Below are 19,782 nucleotides of genomic sequence, written 5' to 3'. Positions count from 1 at the left end.
AGAAGAGGCTTCCCTCTGGGATGACAGCCATGCAGAGCAATTTGATGCAGTGTGCGGCGAATGTTCTGGACACTGACAGGCTGACCCCCATCCCACCCCTTCAACTTCTGCAGCAATGCTGGCAGCACCCATACGTCTATTTCCCAAAGACAACCTCTGCATATGACACTGAGCACGTGCACTTAAGTTCTTTGGTCGACCATGGCGAGGCTTGTTCTGAGTGGAACCTGTCCTGTAAACCGTTGAATGGTCTTGGCCACCATGCTGCAGCTCCATTTCAGGGTCCTAGAACTCTTCTTAAAGCCTAGGCCATCTTTATGTAGAGCAACAATTCTTTATTTTAGATCCTCAGAGTTCTTTGCAATGAGGTGCCATGTTGGACTTCCAGTGACCAGTATGAGAGAGTGAGAGCGAGGGAAATTGGCTCATTGGGTCCAATTTGAACATTTTTACTTGGGGGTGTACTCCCTTTTGTTGCCAGCGGTTTAGACAATAATGGCTGTGTGTTGTTATTTTGAGGGGACAGCAAATTTACACTGTTATACAAGCTGTACACTCACTACTTTACATTGTAGCAAAGTGTTATTTATTCTGTGTTGTCACATATAAAAGATATAATAAAATATTTACAAAAATGTGAGGGGTGTACTCACTTATGTGAGATAGTGTGTGTGTGTGTGTGTGTGTGTGTGTTTGTGTGTGTATATAGATAGATAGATATACATTGACATGGAAATAGATCTTTTCAAAGTGAAAATATTTACAAAAATGTGAAGGGTGTACTCACTTTTGTGAGATACTGTAGGCCTTTTGTGTACATAGAAAAAGTCTAAGATCTTTGAGTTCAGCTCAAGAAAAATGGGGGCAAAACAAAAGTGTTGCGTTTTTATAATTTTGGTCGGTGTATTTCATGCCTGAAGTTTACAACCACTTTTAAGGTGTGCGTTACCCAGCACTTAGCTCTTTTAACCCTCCTCTTGTGTTAGGGTCAAAACTGACCCGTTTTCAGGTTTTGAATGTCTATAAGTATCACATAAATTTGTTTATTGCATCAAGATTTTTTTACTTTGTCAGGAACCTCTATTTAAACAATGTAATAGAAAAATAATCCTTTTCACTAAATTATAAAATACTGTGGTGAAAATTAAGACGTTCATGGTGTTAGGGTCAATTCTGACCCAGTTATAATATAGGATTTTAGGACACTAATAAGTGCCAAAACAGAAATCGTAAACACTCTCTCTGCTTAGTAAAAGTGACAGCCAATCCCCTCTCAACCCTGTGAGCTGTAGTTAGGGAGGGGCCTATCTCTTTTCCTGCTTGTCTGCTTCTCTAAATAAAGTGAAGAAACATAGGACAAATTCATTTCAGAGTTGCTGACTTTATTTTACCATTTTTTAAATTTGACAATGAGAGGTATGCTATCAAAAGAAAGGTCTAGGGGTCACACCAAAAATATTAAAACCAATCTTTTCAAGGATAAAGAAGCCTAACAAGGTAACCAAGAGGTAAGAAACAAATTTGATGATAAATAATTATTCAGAGGGTATTTTATGGCTGATTTAAAACACGGGTCAAAACTGACCATAACATCATGGATAGTAACGGAATTCTAACATAAGAGGAGGGTTAAACCAATATTTTTTGTAAAACGAGTCTAAAGTAAACCTGTTGAGTAAAGAAAATTACATTTACTGTAAATAGCAGGCATTTCCAGGTTCTCCTGATTAATTTCTTTGGGTGCCCTGTGATTCCCTGAAAAGCATGCATTCTGGAATGTGAAGAATAATCTTTAATTTCCAGCTCTAGCCCACCCTCCTATGTCTTCCAAGCCTCAATGCTTGGAAGAAATTGGATGTTGCTTTTTAGGACTGTTCACCAATGTAGCTGGCCAGTAGTGAGGCCTGGAATGGAGAAGCCCCAAGCTGGCAGTCACAGGTGATAACTTCATAGTTTAAATATGGTTGCAAATCAGAGCCTCCCAAGTTTCAGGAATCCTGGGGCACTCTACTCTAAATCAAAGCCGGAGTGTAGTCAATTGGAAATGCTTGCTTAACTGTAAGTGGCAATTTGCTTTCTTTAAACTTGTTTATTTTTGCCCTTTTATGCACCTGTTTTGTTACCTTGTTCATTTTTATCTATTTTTTTTTTAATTTGTTTGCTTTCAGGTGTAAAACAAAAGTATATCCTGATAGTTTACCATCAACAAGTGTTGTAATAGTGTTTCACAATGAAGCGTGGACAACATTACTAAGGACAGTGCACAGTGTTATAAATAGATCGCCACGACACCTTCTTCAAGAGATCATTCTTGTGGATGATGCTAGTGAACGAGGTGAGTGCCATGTACCTGATTAATACTCAAGATTTTGTATAGTTGTATTTGGTATTGTTTACATGTACTATAACCAAGTTCCTACAATAGTAGAAAACTATTATTACTAGAAAGCCGTACTTTGAGTACTGAGTGGTGCAGGCCATTTCACACCTCCCAACTCTGAGCATAATTAAGTGTCTTTAAAGCAAATATGTTTGCCATTCACAACTTCTTTGTCCCGTTCTAAGCAGCCCACATGACTTTAGAGTCCTATTTGTGGGCATATACAAAGTGATAAGTGACCAGCACCACCCTCCCTGCCTCCTTCCTATTCATTCAGTTGTGTTCCTAGTCACTAGGGGGTGGATCTAACAGCAAAGATTGGTGGAGATGTCACCTCCCTGGTAGTTCCCCCTACATACACACACTATACACAGACAGGAGAAGTGTGTATAGAGCATACAAGCCGATGGTTAGAGACATCTCTCACAGATCTTTCCTTGTGGTTGGGTACGAGCAGGGAAGGATCATATGACCAGTGAATAAGACCTAAAAATCAAGGTCTTTGGAGGCTTCAAGGAGGACTGGAAGCATAATCTATTTACAACTTTATTATGATCCATGGAGATTAACTGTGATGCATTTAAATAAGACACAAGAATTTCACTGGAGTATCAAGGTATGCTTTAACCACTTTACGACCGGATGATTTTTCTGCTTAAAGCGGTAGTATCCCGCTTTTTGACACTTTTACCTACAGGTAAGCCTATAATGAGGCTTACCTGTAGGTACAAATAATATCTCCTAAACCGGCACAGTTTAGGAGATATTTGCAGTGCATGCAGCCGCTCGCGCGAGCGGCGCATGCGCTCTGAAGGTCCGGGGGGACCTTCAATTATGTTTGCCGGGAGCTTGCCGGAAAATCACTCCCGCGCGCATGCGCGGGAGTGACGTCATCGCGGCTCCGGCCAATCCTCGCGCCGGAGCCGTCTCTTCTGGGCAATCACCGCGCCGGAGCCGCCGAACCCGGAAGAGACGGCGAGGGATCATGACAGCGCCCGCAGCGATGTCCGGGGGTCCGTGTCGGGGCTTCGTTCTAAGGTAAGTTACACATAATGGGCTAGTATGTGATGCATACTAGCTCATTATGCCTTTGTCTTGCAGGTTTTTTTTTTTTTTTTTTTTTTTTTAGGGGTTTACAACCGCTTTAATGACCAGACCACTTTTTTCAACTCGGCACTGCGTTTAACTGACAATTGTGCGGTCTTGCAATGCTGTACCCAAACAAAATTTACGTCCTTTTTTTCCCACAAACAGAGCTTTCTTTTGGTGGTGTTTGGTCACCTCTGCGCTTTTTATTTTTTGCTATATTAATAAAAAATAAGAGCCACAAATGTTGCCAAAAATTGACATTTTCTACTTTGACAGTTAAAAAATATCCAATATATTCAGTTTTTGTCATATATTTAGGCCAAAATGTATTTAGCTACATGTCTTTGACAAAAAGAATTCTCAAAGAGCGTATTTTTATTGGTTTGCGCAAAAGTTATAGCGTCTACAAACTATGGTGTAAATACTGGAATTTACACAGCTTTAATTTCTGACTGCCTATCTCAATTCTTGAAGTGCTAAAATGGCAGGTCAGTACAAAACCCCCCCAAATTACCACTTTTTGGAAAGTAGGCATCCTAAAGAATGTAGTGAGATGCATGTTGTGCTCATTGAATATTTACTTTTTTTTGTCACAGGTGTTTGAAAAATATTGCTCACGCATGCCATGGGCATATGTGTAATTACACCCCAAAATATATTCTGCTGCTTCTCCTGAGTACAGGGATACCACATGTGTGAGACTTTTTGGGAGCCTAGCTGTGTACGGGACCCCGATAACCAATCGCCATCTTCAGAATATTTCTCATTGCACTTTCTCACTGCCTATCACGGTTTTGGAGGCCCTGAAATGTCAAGATAGCACAACTCCCCCCCCCCCCCCAAATGACACCATTTTGGAAAGTAGACACCCAAGCGATTTGCTAAGAGGCATGGTGAGTCCATGGAATATTTTATGTTTTGCCATAAGTTTTGGGAAAATTATATTTGTTTTTTTTTTTTTTTGTTTTTTTGTTTTTGTTTTTTTTTTAACACAAAGTTGTTACTAAAAGATAAATAGCTCATACATGACATGGGTATATGTGAAATGACACCCCAAAATACTGCTGCTTCTCCTGAGTAAAGGCATACCACATGTGTGAGACTTTTTGGGAGCCTAGCTGTGTACGGGACCCCGAAAACCAATCACCGCCTTCAGGTTTTCTAATGGCGTAAATTGTGCATTTCACCTCCGCACTACCGGTCAGTTTCAGAGGCCCTGAAATTTCAAGATCGCGCAAAACCCCCCCAAAAAAAATTAACCGCCCAAACATCCAAACCCACTTATTTAATGGCGGGTATACATGACAAGCAGGCTTTCTCCCCCGGACTCAGTGGGGCATGTACTAGCCGTTGGGGGAAGCCCTAGCGATTAGATCGCACGGTGCCACAAGCGCCAATTTGTAATTGAAAGAGGTGTCTAAAAAGTGTCACGCTCGAATAAAAATTGTCCATGTACAAGTGGTACCCCTTTCCGAATAAGGGTGACACCAAGTCCCAAACTAGTTTACTGCTGCTCCCTATATAGTCTGGGCAGTCGGGGGCTCCACAGTGCTATCTTTTCCCTCGTAGACACGGAAACTAACTGTATAGCCTGTGGCCCTGTCACAGAGCTTATACAGTTTGACCCCGTATCTGGCACGCTTGCTGGGGAGATACTGTTTGATATCAAGGCGGCCAGTAAACTTTATCAGGGACTCGTCAACACAGACATCTTGTTCGGGAGTAAACAAGGCTGCAAACCGCTGATTAAAGTGGTCTACGAGGGGCCGAATTTTGTGGAGCCGGTCATATTCAGGGTCTCCCTGAGGACGACAGAGTTCAATGTCGTTGAAATGAAAGAGCCAAAATATTTGTTCGTATCGAGCACTGGACATGGCAGCAGAGAACACGCGTATTTGGTGAATTGGGTCACTAGACCAATATAACCGCAATTCACTCTTTTTTGTAATGCCTATGTTGGATAGGCCCAGAAAGTTCTTAAATTCGGAAACCATTATAGGATTCCAGCCGAATTCTCTGGCAAGGGGCGAATTTGGAGGTAATAAATTGACTAGCATACAAATTACTTTGCTCCACAATAGATCTGTAAAGATCTTCAGTGAAAAACAGCTCAAAAAAAAATTAAGGGGATTAAAACCAGCTGTTTCCACTCAAATTCCGGGTTGGGCAGTGAATGGGGGAAGTACGGGCGCTGTAGAATCTGTGGGCTGTGATATGCCAGCGCTTCAGGGAGGGCACTATGGGCTCTACTGCCTGTCTTCGAATACGCGGTGGCTGCGGTCCACTACTCGTGCTAGCCACCACACCAGCTTCAACTGCACTTATGGGACTCGCCACGTCCCCAAGTGTTACTGCAGTGCTGGTTGTACTGGGTCCAGGGTGTACTAGGCCGCTCGTGCTTGCCAGATCACGAGAAGTGTGAGCGGCACTAGTACTGGCACTCTGCTGCATACGAGAAACATCCGGTTCTTGCATCTCAGCAACTCCAGAATGGGGTCGGGTACGCCTGACCTTAGCAAGGGACCCATCCGTCGTTGGAGCTGTCTGTCAGGGAGCCGCTGCTGTCTACAGGTTCATATACTGACCCTGATTCTGCCAGTGAGGCTTCCCCATCGCTCTCATCTGACATGGTCAGTATACTGTTGGCCTCTGCACTGCTGTACCACCGTTTGGACATTGTATCAACTAAATTTAAAGGTACAGTAGTGTGACTAACAGGTAAAAAAGCACCTGGTTGTTAAGGACTATTTGGTCTCTACAAAAAAAAAACTGCTAGTGCTAGCAGAGATCATGCCTGACTCTAATGCAGCGGTTTTGTGTGATTTGTGTTTTTTGGAAGTGACAGTAATCTATTGATTACTGCACTTGCCTGGGTAGCGTGGGCTGGGCAGAGGGGCTAAACGCAGGGGCTGGCAGGAATCGGTGCTGATCGTGCAAACACCGCGTTTTGGGAACCCTAAACTATGGGGACGCTAATATAGTTCTGATCAGATATTGATCTGTTCAAACACTATACTAGTAATGGAGGTGTATGTGTGTGTATTGGGGCTTTTCCACTGCATGGAACCGAACAGTTCGGCTCGCTTTTGTGCTTTTCAACTGCTGGTACCGCATGGTATGGTGTAGGAACGGTACGGTATGGTGGCGCTTTTCCACTACATGGAACCGAACGGTACGGCTCTCTAAAACAGTACCACCTCGATTGTGGTTCCAAAGGTACCATACCGGTACCATATCCCACAATCCTTTGCATGCAGTCACTACTAGCCACTGATTGGTCAGAGAATCGTTGTTATCCCACCCACTTACTTTAGTACTACTTTAGTGGTAAAGCAAACCATACCGAACCGTTCCAACACCATACCATGCGGTACCATGCAGTGGAAAACCAAACCGGGCCAAGCAGGGCCGAGTAGAGCCGAGCCGGTACTTGCAGTGGAAAAGTGCCATATGTGTGTTAGTGTACTTGACTCTAACTGACGCTAAATAACGGTGGTGTGGTGGGACCCTGACGCTAACTAGCATCACCTGTGACACTAATACAGTGATCGGTAATCACTGTATATAGTGAACACTGTGACAGGGCAGTGAAGGGGTTAACTGGGGGAGATCAAGGGGTTAAACCTTTATAGGGGATAGATGGCGGGTGGCCTAAACCAGGGCTCGACAATCCCTGGGCGCCAGGTCGCATTTGCGACTAGAATTAGCGACCTGGCGCCTGGGGTGCCCTGCAGGAGGTGTCCTGTCCCTTTTGCGCCCCCACCTCCTTCCCCGAGTGCACGGACTTCCGCGCCGTCCAAAAATTGAGGCCCCCCGGCTTTTCGGCCTTCTGTGAGATGAGAGAGGCTGGGGAACTGACGCCCTCTTGTGGGGGCTGGGAGTAATGCCTGTTCTCAATGCCTTTCCATCTCCTTCCAAACAGGAGAGGAGAGGGAAGTTTTTGCAGGCTTCATTTCTCTGTCCAGTTAACTTTGCTTAAAGGTAAGTGGACAGGGAGTAGGGTTATTATTAATTTATTTTTTAATTTTAAAAAAAAATAAATAATATTTTTTCTTTTTTTTAATTATTAAAAAAATAAAAAATGTTTTTTTTTTTTGTTTTTTTTTCTTCAATTCTTATTAAAAAAAAAATTATATATATATATATATATATATATATATATATATATATAATCTTTTTTTTTTTTTTTTTTTTTCCCTCATCACCGTGCCACAGCCCGAAGGCCCCTTTCACACGGGCTGTCTGAGCAGGTCCACCTGTCAGTTTTTCAGGCAGACCTGATCGGACCCTTCATTCTCCTCTATGGAGCAGTAATCTGCCGCCATCTGATCCTGTCCGCCAAAAACAGACGGATGGTGGTTCTATTTTCTATCCATCCCGTGGATCGGATCAGATGGCATCGGATGGAAAGAGACAGTCTGTTTCCATCCAATTGGACTATAGAGGAGAGTGGGGTTCTATCCGTTTTATTAAATAAAACTTGGTTGTTTAAAAAAAAAACTGGCTCCTGACTTTTTTAGCTGGCTCCTAGATTTAAGGCAAATTTGTCAAGCCCTGGCCTAAACCTATTTTCTCTGTCGCTCATTGACAGACGCAGTCCTCTTGATTAATATCGAATCGGGTTATACTGCCCTCTACAGGAGTAGGACACTAGGCAGAAGGAAAACGTTCTGGCCACACCTTAGGGGCAGTCCCAGAGGGTATATCCTCTCACTTCCTGCTACAGGATGTCAGTTTTTTTCTGTCTAGTTAGGAGTAAGGACCTAAGTTCCTTGCTGGGATCTTGGTCCTGGCAAGATTTTTTTTTAGAAAAAAATTTTTAGGCAGCTTTTTTCTCCAGTTGTTACTGTGAGATCTTCAAGCAAGTATGCTGAAACTGGGCGACGGGCTGGATGTTAGGATCCAGTGGTCACCCCAGTCAGCCTACGAGCGCGTGCAGGCCCTAGCTCCGCGCTGGGTCGGCCGTGACATAGTCCCACTGGACGGGGACTGACCCTGCGAGTTAAACGTCTCGCCTGGACGCCGACGACCAGTTGAAAACTGGAGTCACGGCGTCCGTATTGGTCGACAGCCCCCACACCTCGGTGGAGAGGGGTTCTGTCAGGAGTTGGCGCCCGCCTGTTCCGGTATGGTGAGTAAAATGTTCCCCCTCTCCCCCTGTCGGGTTTGTGGGTGGACGCGGGCCCCTCCCTGGGATGACCGGACCTTTATAATCCTGGATCCCCCCTCTATCCTATAACAGGTGTCACAGATCCCCCCTCTTGAGGGTGATTTAGTGAATAGGAACCAGAAGGCTTGGTTTGGGAGCTGACAATCGGAAGTCACTGTATGAGGGGCACTGCAAGGGACCATGACTAAAGTCAGTGGCTGGCATTACTATTAGGATGGCCATGTAAGAGGGTGATAGCATCTTACCTGATACATAAGGTGCAATACAGCCCGATGCCTGGGCCTGGACTACAGCCTTCCGCAGGCCGCCATCCTTCCGCAGGCCGCCATCCTTCCGCAGGCCGCCATCCTCCCACAGGCCGTACACCTCCCGCAGGCCGCACAGGCTGATGACTACCTCCCGCAGACCGCTGCTATCTTGCCACAAGCCGCTGCCATCCTCCACAGGCCGCCGCCATTTTCCCGCAGGTCGCGCGGGGCCGCCTTCTTGGCGTAGCCTCGTGTCTCCAGCATGGGGGCGGCCATGTTTGAGATGACCAAACACCTCGAGGAGTAATTGGGAGGCACCGGAAGGCGTGTAAAGGGGCGGAGCGAGCCGCCTCCTTTACCCGGGAAAGCAAGCCAAAGACTTCCTGTCTGTAACAGACAGTGCTGGGAGCAGGTTGATAGAAACTTCTGTGCATCAGGTGGTGAGCCTTGGGCTCTCTCTCTCTCTCTCTCTCTCTCTCTCTCTCTGTGGGGTCCAAGCAGGTAACACTGAGGGGCGCTATTGCGCTGGGGGGACTAAGAAGAAAAAAAAAAAGTTTTTTTTCTTTGCAATTATTTTTTTGTTTGCTGGCAAGTGTCTTGTATAATCATGGACCCTGCCGCACATGTATCCCCACCTGATCCCCTCGAGGTGGCCGCAGGACCCTCCAGTACCCCACTTGTGATTGATGCATTATCAGCAGTTTTGGAGTCTTTGGTATCCCGGGTGGAGGTGGCCTGTCAGGGACGGGGATCAAGAAAGCGACCCCCGCCTACCCCTATTTTATCTGATACTTCAGATACGGATTCTGAGCTGGTCACTGCAGCCGCAGGTCCCTTTTCTGGGGCTGTTGTCTCAGGTACGGTCTCCTCAGACAGTGAGGAGGACGCTTCTGCCTCCGCCATAGCACAAGAAGAAGCGTTGGTGGATGCACTAGTTGTGTCTGTCCGGGAAACCTTAAGTCTTGAGGTTACACCGGCAGAGGTAGCTGAGACTGATATTCCTAGCAAGCCTACCAAAATGGCGAAGGGTTTCCCTTGCCCAAATGGGGTTGTCCGAAAACGAACCCCTGCTATTTCCAAACGCATTGCTAGGCGCTATCCGTTTGAGGAATCCCTCATTAAAAAATGGACGGTACCACCAGTGTTGGACTCACCGATTTAAATAAAGCCACTGTTATCCCGTTGGAGGACGCTCCGTCTTTAAGGGATCCGGTGGATCGAAAAGTGGAAGCTGAATTCCACTCCATTTTTTCCCTGATAGGGTCAACCCTTAGGCCAGTGGTTGCCATTGGTTTAGTTTCACAAACATTGACAGAATGGGTTGGTTAATCTCCCTTTTCAAGGGGATCACCGGTTTGGGTGAGATTATAAGGATCTCACTGGGGGCAAGAGCACTTTCTTGCCACAGACTGCTAAGGGCAGCCAAGCCTGAAGATAAGTCCAATACAGCCTGGAGGTGCGCCCCCACCCATCTCTGGGGTGGGGGGACGTCTTCACCGGTTTCTGGATCCATGGCTTTCCAGAATCCCGGACAAAGGGGTTCGCGAGGTCATACGGTCGGGATACAAGATCGAGTTTCGATCACTTCCACCGGTGCGATTCTTCCCTTCCAATATTCGATTATCCCCGGATCGCTTAAAAGCTTTGCGGGGGGCGGTAATGGACTTCTATTCGAACCAGTTCACAATGCCCAGGAAAGAGGGCAAGGTGCGTCCAATTCTGGTCTTGGGGGAGATGGAGTCCATCCGAACAGTGGTGGCCTCCCTGCATCAGGGGGATTTCCTGGCGTCCATAGACATCTAGGATGCCTATCTTCATATCCCCATCTTTGCAGGACATCAGCGTTTTTCTTCGCTTTTCCCAAAGATCATCCCTGGTTCCCACCAGGAGACTGAACTATCTGGGCCTAAATTTGGATACATCCTTGGCAAGAGTGTTTCTCCTTGCGGAGAAACTCCAGAAGATTCAGTCAACGATTCGGATGTTGCTGTCCGTCAACTGGCTGGGACTGATGGTGGCCTCCTTAGAGGCAGTACCGTTCGCCCAGTCTCATACCCCAATTCTCCAAGAGGAGATTCTTCTCAAATGGAATCGGAATTCCGATTCCCTGGACAATCGGATCCGGTTAAGCGAGCGGACCAGGGAGTCTCTGGTCTGGTGGCTTCGGTCTCCGATGCTCAGCCAGAGGAAGTCATTTCTTTCTGATAAACTCCAGGTTACCGATAAATGTGTTGGAACTGAGAGCGATCAGACTTTGTCTGATTTACTGGACCGAGCAGCTCCAGGGCAGCCCGGTTCAGATCCAATCAGACAATGCCACGGTCGTGGCTTATGTCAATCACCAAGGGGCACCAAGAGTGCCCTGGCGGCCATAGAAGTGGCCAGCATTCTTCATTGGGCGGAACAGTTGTTCCAGCTCTCTCCGCGGTATTCATTCCGGGGGTGGAGAATTGGCAGGCAGATTATCTCAGCCGTCAGATTCTGGATCAAGAGGAATAGTCTCTTCATCCAGAGGTATTTCACCAGCTGTGCCTCCATTGGGGCACCCCGGATGTGGATCTGTTGGCATCTCGGCTCAACAGGAAAGTGCGGAGGTTTGTAGCTTGCGCCCGCGATCCTCTAGCGGACGCAGCAGACACGCTGATCGCCCCGTTGGGGCAGTTTCAGCTACGGTATGCCTTCCATCCTCTCAAGTTACTGCCGAAACTTCTTCGCAGGATAGAGATGGAGGGAATTCCAGTTATCCTGGTAACTCCGGACTGACCTCGTCGAGCCTGGTACGCCGACTTGGTCAGGCTGGTAGCGGACGCTCCTTGGAGACTTCATCTCAGGGAGGTTCTGCTGTCTCAGAGACCGATCTTCCATCTTGCTTTACAATCGCTGGCTTAACGGCCTGGCCATTGAGACCCAGGTGCTGAAGGACAAGGGATTGTCAACTTCAGTTATTCCTACTCTAATTAAAGCAAGGAAAGCGACTTCCAGAAAGGTCGATCATCGCACATGGAAGTCTTATATTGCGTGGTGAATCCCTTGGATTTCCTCCACGTTCTTATTCGGTGATCCGAATCTGGGCCTTTCTGCAACAGGGGGTTGAGCAGAAACTGTCCTTGAGCTCCATCAAGGGTCAGGTTTCAGCGTTGGCAATCTTCTTTCAGAAACCTTTGGCTACTCATTCCTTGGTGCTGAATTTCATCCAGGGGGTGCGGCACCTGGCTCCGCCAGTGCACGCGCCCTTACCGCCCTGGGATCTTAATTTAGTGTTGTCGGTTCTTCAGAAACCTCCCTTTGAAAATATCAGGGAGATTCCCTTGCTTACTTTATCCCAGAAGGTGGCCTTCTTGGTGGCCATTACTTCTGCACGCAGGGTGTCAGAACTGGCCGCATTATCTTGTCGTTCCCCACATCTGGTGGTTCATAGGGATAAGGTGGTTCTTCGTCCGAATCCATCCTTCCTTCCTAAGCTGGTTTCAGAGTTTCATCTGAATGAGGACATTGTATTGCCTTCCCTATGTCCTAAGCCCAGTCATCCTCGGGAGTGTGCGTTACATTCCTTGGATGTGGTTCGGGCAATCAGGGTATACCTGAAAACTACGGACTCGTTTCGTAAAACAAATTCAGTTTTTGTGATCATGGATGGCCCCAAAAAGGGGGTTGCCTGCATCTGCCGTGACTATCTCCAGATAGATCAGACAGACGGTGGTACAGGCTTATTCTATTAAGGGTCAGAATCCTCCGTTCCCTGTTAAGGCGCACTCCACTCGGGCGCTTAGTGCTTCCTGGGCCTTCCGCCATCAGGCGTCAGTGGTCCAGGTTTTCAAGGCGACTACTTAGTCGTCGGTTCATACCTTTACAAAATTGTATAAGGTTGATGTGCTGGCATCGTCGGATGCCTCTTTTGGCCGCAAGGTTCCTGCAGGCCGCTGTGTGAGGAGACTGTTGGTCTACTTCGAGGGTTTGTTGGGTTTTTCACTTAGGTCTCATCTTTTTGCTCGATGAGTCCTTGATGCTTCTAGTTGGCTCCGGTTGGGCCTCTGGATTTTGATTTCTGTTATCCCACCCCTCATTTGTGTGGCACTGCTTTGGGACGTCCCGATTTGATATTAATCAAATCAACACCTTGATCACATTAAAATAAACATTCTTTATTAAACTATTTGTTAAAATTCTTATCTCAGCACTTGCAGTTTAAGTTTTCAGTGCTGCTGGCTCCTGTGGTTTCCCTAAACTTCTGGTCTTCACAGGAAAGAGTTAATACTGGATAGTGCAGTCTCCAGCCAGTCAGCTTGAAGAAAAGACGAGGCAGGAGCAGTGAAGCCATTTGCCATACTGGCCTACAGGGCTATGTGTTATTATTGATACACACAGTGTAGGGAGACACAAATCTAGTCCATTCAAGTGATGTGTATGGCTCAGCAGGATGCTCCAAGAGAAAAGAGCCAGCCTGAGACCTGAGGCAGTGGTCATGGCACCAGGTTAGACAGGAACATAGGCAAGGATTAAAAGATAAAAAAGCTTCATACTCAGGCTCCATTCACACCTCTGCAGGTGTGACTGCGGGCACACAGTTTTGCATATTTTCATGTTTAGGACAGCCTGATCATTTCAATGGGCCACCCTATGTGCATGACCCTTTTTAAAAATACCAAACCAAAACGTTTGGCACTTTTTTTAGCAAGATGTGTTAGAGTGCCATTTAAGAATTAATAGCACTGTGGCACCATTTTTCACTCGTGTTAATGCTCACAGTTTTGCATGCTTTCCTGAAGCACCCAATTGGGAACCTAGCCTAAGAAATTAAATCAGCTGCTGAAAGTGCTTAAAAAGACTGCCGTTTTTATCTGACTTGTATCTTGTGTACACCCTTGATTTCAAGCAGATTTGAGGACCTATGCTTCACTGGCCAAGGTGCAATCTGTTGAAGTGTTATTTGTGCAGTTTACACAAAAGATTTGTGTTTCATTTGTTCCCACTCTTTAGCTGCTAATTGCTACTTGTACCGGCCTATAATATGGGGCTTTGATTCAGGAATTACTCCCAAATCTAAAAGGCAAATCTGCATGATCTGCTACAAAACTTAAAGTAGTTTTAAATTCAGAAGGTTTTTTATCTTAATGCATTAAGATTAATTAAGATTAAAATCCGTGCAGCAGCTCCTCTAATAGTTACCTGAGGTCCATCCAGATCCAGCGATGTTGCAGGAGTGTCTCGGCTGCCTAGGACTCCCCTGCTCATTGGCTGAGATAGCAGCGTGGCCCAATTGGCTCCTGCTGCTGTCAGTCAGTCAGACAATGAGAAGAGAAAGGGGGCGGGGCCGGGTTGCGGCTTCGTGTCTGAATGAACACACAGGGCTGTGGCTCAGCTCAGGTGCCCTCATAGGAAGCTGCTTGCTGTGGGGGACATAACAGGAGGGAGGGGCCAGGAGCACCAAATATGGCCCCGAGAAGAGGAGGCTCTGGGCTGCTTTGTGCAAAACCACGACACAGAGCAGGTAAATATAACATTTTTGTTATTTTTAACTAGAAAAAATGAGACTTTTGTATTACTTGAAGTCTTGTGGTTCAGTTTGCATAGTTGGCATGATATACTTATGTTTGAGACTAAGTTGTAGGGATTTACTGAAAATTTGTAAACTAGAATTTCCAGGATCATTCCATTAATATAACGGCTTATTAAATAGTAACTTATTAAATACAGTGACCTTGATTTGACAGGTTCGATTACAAATGACTTAATGTTTCACAAACATGAGCATTATTGCGTTGTATTTCCCCTTTTTAGGTTGATTCAATCAAAGTCATTACAGGAATTCACATATACAAAGATCAATAAAGCTTCTACAATTCCTTTGTCAAACACATTTACATGGTGTCAAATTTGGCTCTGGGGACATATCTTTTTTTTTTTTTTTTTTTTTTCTTTTTATGAATGCATTATTTCGTGAGCATCACCTGACACAAAGTGATTGATTAAATGTTAAATTACCAGCTTACCCCAGACCTTTCTTGGCAATACATACTTATTCTGCAAATGTGTACCAATCTCTGCTATATATAGGGATCATAATGCATTTTAGTGAGGATACTCCTATTCATGTTCCATCTTAAATGTGGACATTTTTTAATTATAGTGAAATTACCCAATTTAGGATCACCCCACATACATGCACTGCGGCAGGGCTGCTCTTAAGCGCAAAATCACACACCTGTACTTGATTTTTTTCTATTGGCTCTAGGGCGCGCCACCAGAGCTACGCTCCCTCTGTGATTGGACACAGCGGGAGCCAATCAGCGGGTCCGATGGCCGCCGACTACCCGCGAATGTTCGGAGGAATGGCAGAATGGTGGCTGGTGCCAAAGCAGACCGTTGTTTTGTGAGACAGGAAGAGAGCGATCTTGTGTGTTGCTACTAATCAGGAACACAGATCTCTCTTCCTGCAGTCAGTCCATCCCCCACATGTTAGAAAGCACTCCCTAGGAGCACACTTAACCCTTTGATCGCTCCTGATGTTAACCCTTACCCTGCCTGTGTCATTTATACAGTGACCGTGCATTTTTTTAAAGCATTGATAACTGTATTAGTGTCACTGATCCCCAAAAAGTGTCACTTAGTGTCAGATTTGTATGTCGCAGTCACGCTAAAAATTGCCGCTATTACTAATAAAAACAATAAAAAGTCCATAAATCTATCCCATAGTTTGTTGATGCTGTAATTTTTGCGCAAACCAATCAATATACACTTTTTGGGATTTTTTTTTTTTTTTACCAAAAATATGTAACAGAATACAGATTAGCCTAAATTGTTGAAGAAATTTGATTTATCTTTCATTCATTGACGGACACAGCTCCATATCTTCTTTGACCCTTGGGTTATGCTGCTCTCCATAGGAGTAGTACACTAGGCAGAAACAAGTTTGACTACGCCTATGGTCAGTCCCAGGGGGTATTCTCCCTCTCTATGCTATAGGTAAGGACCTAGTTCCTTGCTGGGATCTCTGGTCCTGGCATTTTTTCTTTTTTAAACTGAATTTTTTTCTTCTATTTTTTATTTTTTCTATTCCTGTGAGAACTACAAACCACTGCCGGACTGGGAGACGCACTGGATATCCTAGATACTTAGTCTTCCCAGTCTTGGTTAGCGTGTGCGACCCAACTTTAGCTCTGAGCTGGGTTGGCCGCAACATTGCCCCACTAGACAGTGAAACCCCTCACTAGGACGCATAGCCCTCTGTACCTCTGGTCGGCAGCACCCCCATTCCAAGATGATGCGGTGAACTGCCCAGCGTGGTGCCCGCTTGGTTCCCAGGTGTGGTGAGTAGTGCCCCCCCTCTCCTCTGGGGAATTGTTGGGATGGATGCGTGCCCTTCCTTTGGGTTGGTAGGCCCACTATGTGCCCTTCCTTCCCACATGGGTCCCCCTGCACAAGTCGCCCTTACCTACCCCCCTTTGGTTCACACTTTCGTCCAGGGGTTTCGCCACTTGGCTCTTCTGTTAAGGTCTCTGTTGGACCTCAGTCTGGTACGGTCTTTTCTTTAAAAGCCACCTTTTGAAAATATTTATGAGCTTCCTTTGCTTACTGTGTCACAGAAGGTAGCTTTTTTGGTGGCTATTACTTATGCACGCAGGGTTTTGGAACTGGCTGTGTTGCCTTGTCGGTCACGCTAACTGGTGGTTCACAGGGAGTAAGTGGTGCTACGTCCCTGTCAGTCGTTCCTTCCTAAAGTCATCTCGGGTTTCCACTTGAATGAAGACATTGTGTTGCCTTCCTTGTGCTTTCCTAAGCCGAAACATCCAAAAGAAATTGATTTGCATTCCCTGGATGTGGTTACGGCAATCAGGGTGTATCTGGCGGCGACTGAGTAGATTAAAAAAATGAATTCCTTGTTTGTCCTTACAGATGGATCTCATAAGGGGCAGGCTGCATCTGCTGCGACCATTTCCATATTGTTCAGGCTGACGGTGGTGCAGGCCTATTCTATTAGGGTTTGGGAGCATCCTTTCCCTGTTAAGGCGCATTCTACAAGGGAGCTTAGTGCCTCCTTGGCCTTCCATCATCAGGCGTCAGTGGTTTAGGTGTGCAAGGTGGCCACATGGTCGTCTGTGCATACATTCACCTAGTCTAGTTTTACAAGGTGGATGTACTCACATCTGCGGATGCTGCGTTCGGCCGCAAAGTTTTGCAGGCTGCTGTCCTGCCTCTTGATGGTGCATTCTTTCTGGTTGGTGAGCTCCAGTTGTTCCTGGTTTACCTGGTTGGCTATGTTTTAGTCTTTTTGGGAATTCTGTGCATTGCTGTGTTTTCCCACCCCTCATGTTGACACTGCTTTGGGACGTCCCAAGGGTCAAAGAAGATGTGGAGCTGTGTCCATCAATGAACGAAAGAGAACTTGATTTTTGTCTGACCGTAAAATCCTTTTCTCTGATGTTCATTGACGGACACTGCACCCACCCCTCTGTTGAGTTGGGTTATGTATTCTTCTGACACTGCTTATTACAAACTAAAGTCCTATAGCAGGAAGTGAGAAGTGTACCCCCCTCTGACTGCCCTAGGGGTAGTAGTCAAATTTGTTTCTGCATAGTCCTACTCCTATGGAGAGCAGCATAACCCAAGGGTCAAAGAAGATATGGAGCTGTGTCCATCAATGAACATCAGAAAAAAGGATTTTACAGTAAGACAAATATCCAGTTTTTAAATTTTTCTTATTGGGTATGTTTTATAGCAGAAAGTAAAAAAATATTGTTTTCCTTTCGTTCATCTACGGACACAGCACTCCATAAATCATAACTAGTGGGTTATATTGCCTCCTCAAGGAGTAGAACTAGGCGGAACAAAAAAAACCTGGCTACGCCCATGGGCCATCCTCAGCTGGTACATAACCCCCCTCTCTGCTCTAGGTAATCCGTTTTAATCTGTCTAGTCAGGAGTAAGGACCTAGGATCCCGGCTGGGATCTCTGATCCTAGCAATTTTTTGAGGTTTTTATCCGATTAGTCGATTAATCGAAACAATAATCGGCCAACTAATCGATTATGAAAAAAATCGTTAGTTGCAGCCCTACTCTTAAAGCGACAGTACTCCCGGACAGTTTGGGTTGCTGGCCGTGATTTCAGCAGCCCTGGAAAACATGGCGACTAAAGTTGATTTAGTCATGAAAAAGGTTGAGAGCCGAAAACGCCCGCTGCCGCCTTAGTCTGTGGAGGTGTCCTCTGATTCAGAGGCTGATGTGGTCCCCCAGAGGCACCCCTACCTGAGGGGTCACCGTTCTCGCAGTCAGATGGTGAAGAGGACCTTTCGTCTTAAGCTGCAGCGTGGGAACGCGCATTAGTGGAAGCCTTGTTTATTTCAGTACGGGATACTTTAAAATTGGCTGATGAGCCCACACTGGCAGGGACGGGACATGGGTGGCTTTTGGCTCTCAAAAGTCTCCAAAAGCTGACAGGTTTTTCCCTTATCCCCACACTTTTCACAGTATTGTGAATGGCCAATGGTGGTGCGTTAAGCACATGTTAGTGGTGCCAAAACGCTTTAAACCCCTGGTAACCTTTTGCTGAAAAGGTCTCCAACCGTTGGACGGTGCCCTCTAAGGTGGACCATCCTGTTAACGGATTAAACAAATCTACCCTTGTGCCTGTGGAGGATTCCCCAGTTTTTATGGATCCAATAGACAGGCAGGTGGAATCCCATTCCCGCCATCTTCACGTGCTGGTGGGTTCCATTTTGAAACCCGTTTTTGTGTCTGTGTTAGTCTCAAAGACGCTGATGGAATGGATGCCCTGGGCATTGTTTTAAGAAGCATGGTTTGGTTGAAGAGCTGGTCGACTGACCAAGCTTCGAAGAAATCCCTGACTGGCGGGAAGAGTACTCTTCTTCCTCAATCCTAGGCCCGGCATTATCCTGTTGCAGTCCCTATTTAGTGTTCCATAGGGATAAAGTGGTTCTTCGTCCCTGTCCATCATTCCTGCCCAAAGTTATCTTTGACTTACATTTGAATGAGGACATTGTGTTGCCTTCCTTATGTCCCAAACTGGCTCATCCCAAGGAATTTCCTTTGCATACCTTGGATGTAGTACATGTGATTCGGGTGTTTCTGGCAGCTAGTCCTTTCGGAGGTCAGACTTGCCTTTTGTGGTTATGGACAGACCAAGAAAACCTCTGTCCGCTTCTTCGGCTACCATCGCCATATGGATCAGACAGACAGTGACTCAGGGCCTATTCCATTAAAGATCAGGTTCCACCTTTCCCTGCCACGACGCATTCTACTCGGATGCTGAGTACTTCTTGGGCCTTTCGTCGTCGGCCATCAATATCGCAAGTTTGCAAGGTGGCCACCTGGTCGCCCATGCATATCTTTACAAAATTATATAAGGTAGATACTTTGGCACTTGTGGATGCTTCTTTTGCCTGCAAAGTTTTGCAGGCTGCTGTTTTTAACAGGGGCTGTTGAGGGGTGTTTTTCGTTAAACTTTTATTTTTCAGATGGGGCTCCTGTGACCTGGTTAATGCTCCTGTGTCCTGGTTAAGGGCTCTTATGTTTTAGCTTTGGGTTATTTTCCCCACCCCTCATTTTCCTTTTGGGACTGCTTTTGGACGCCCCAGTAGTTATGACTTATGGAGCTCTCTGTCCGTCGATGAATAATGGGATTTTTGTACTTAATGTAAGATCAATTTCTCTGAGTTTGACAGGCACAGCACCCACCCCTCTATGGAGTAATGATACTTCTAATATTGCTTGCTACTAAACTGATTACCTAGAGTAGAGAGGGGGTTTATATACCAAGCTGAGTACAGCCCATGGGCGTAGCCAGGTGTTTTTTGTTCTGCCTAGTCCTACTCCTGGAGAAGGCATCCAGTAGTTATGATTTATGGAGCGCTGTATCCGTCGATCTCAGAGAAATTGAT

At 45.9% G+C, this 19,782-nt stretch overlaps 1 protein-coding gene across 1 annotated transcript in view; it reads left to right on the top strand.

Annotated features, from left to right (window-relative positions):
• The window catches only part of GALNT1 (polypeptide N-acetylgalactosaminyltransferase 1), a 375,931-nt gene that overhangs the window by 228,651 nt on the left and 127,498 nt on the right, over positions 1–19,782 (top strand). The window contains exon 4 of the mRNA XM_082258175.1: positions 2,169–2,335. Within this exon, the coding sequence (XP_082114301.1) occupies positions 2,169–2,335 (167 nt within the window). The remainder of the gene's footprint in view (positions 1–2,168; positions 2,336–19,782) is intronic.

Source organism: Pelophylax lessonae (assembly GCF_965119305.1).
Source record: "Pelophylax lessonae genome assembly, chromosome: 5".
NCBI classification, from domain to species: domain Eukaryota; kingdom Metazoa; phylum Chordata; class Amphibia; order Anura; family Ranidae; genus Pelophylax; species Pelophylax lessonae.
Note: the sequence above shows the minus strand (reverse complement) of the source record. Positions and strands in the feature narration are given on the sequence as shown.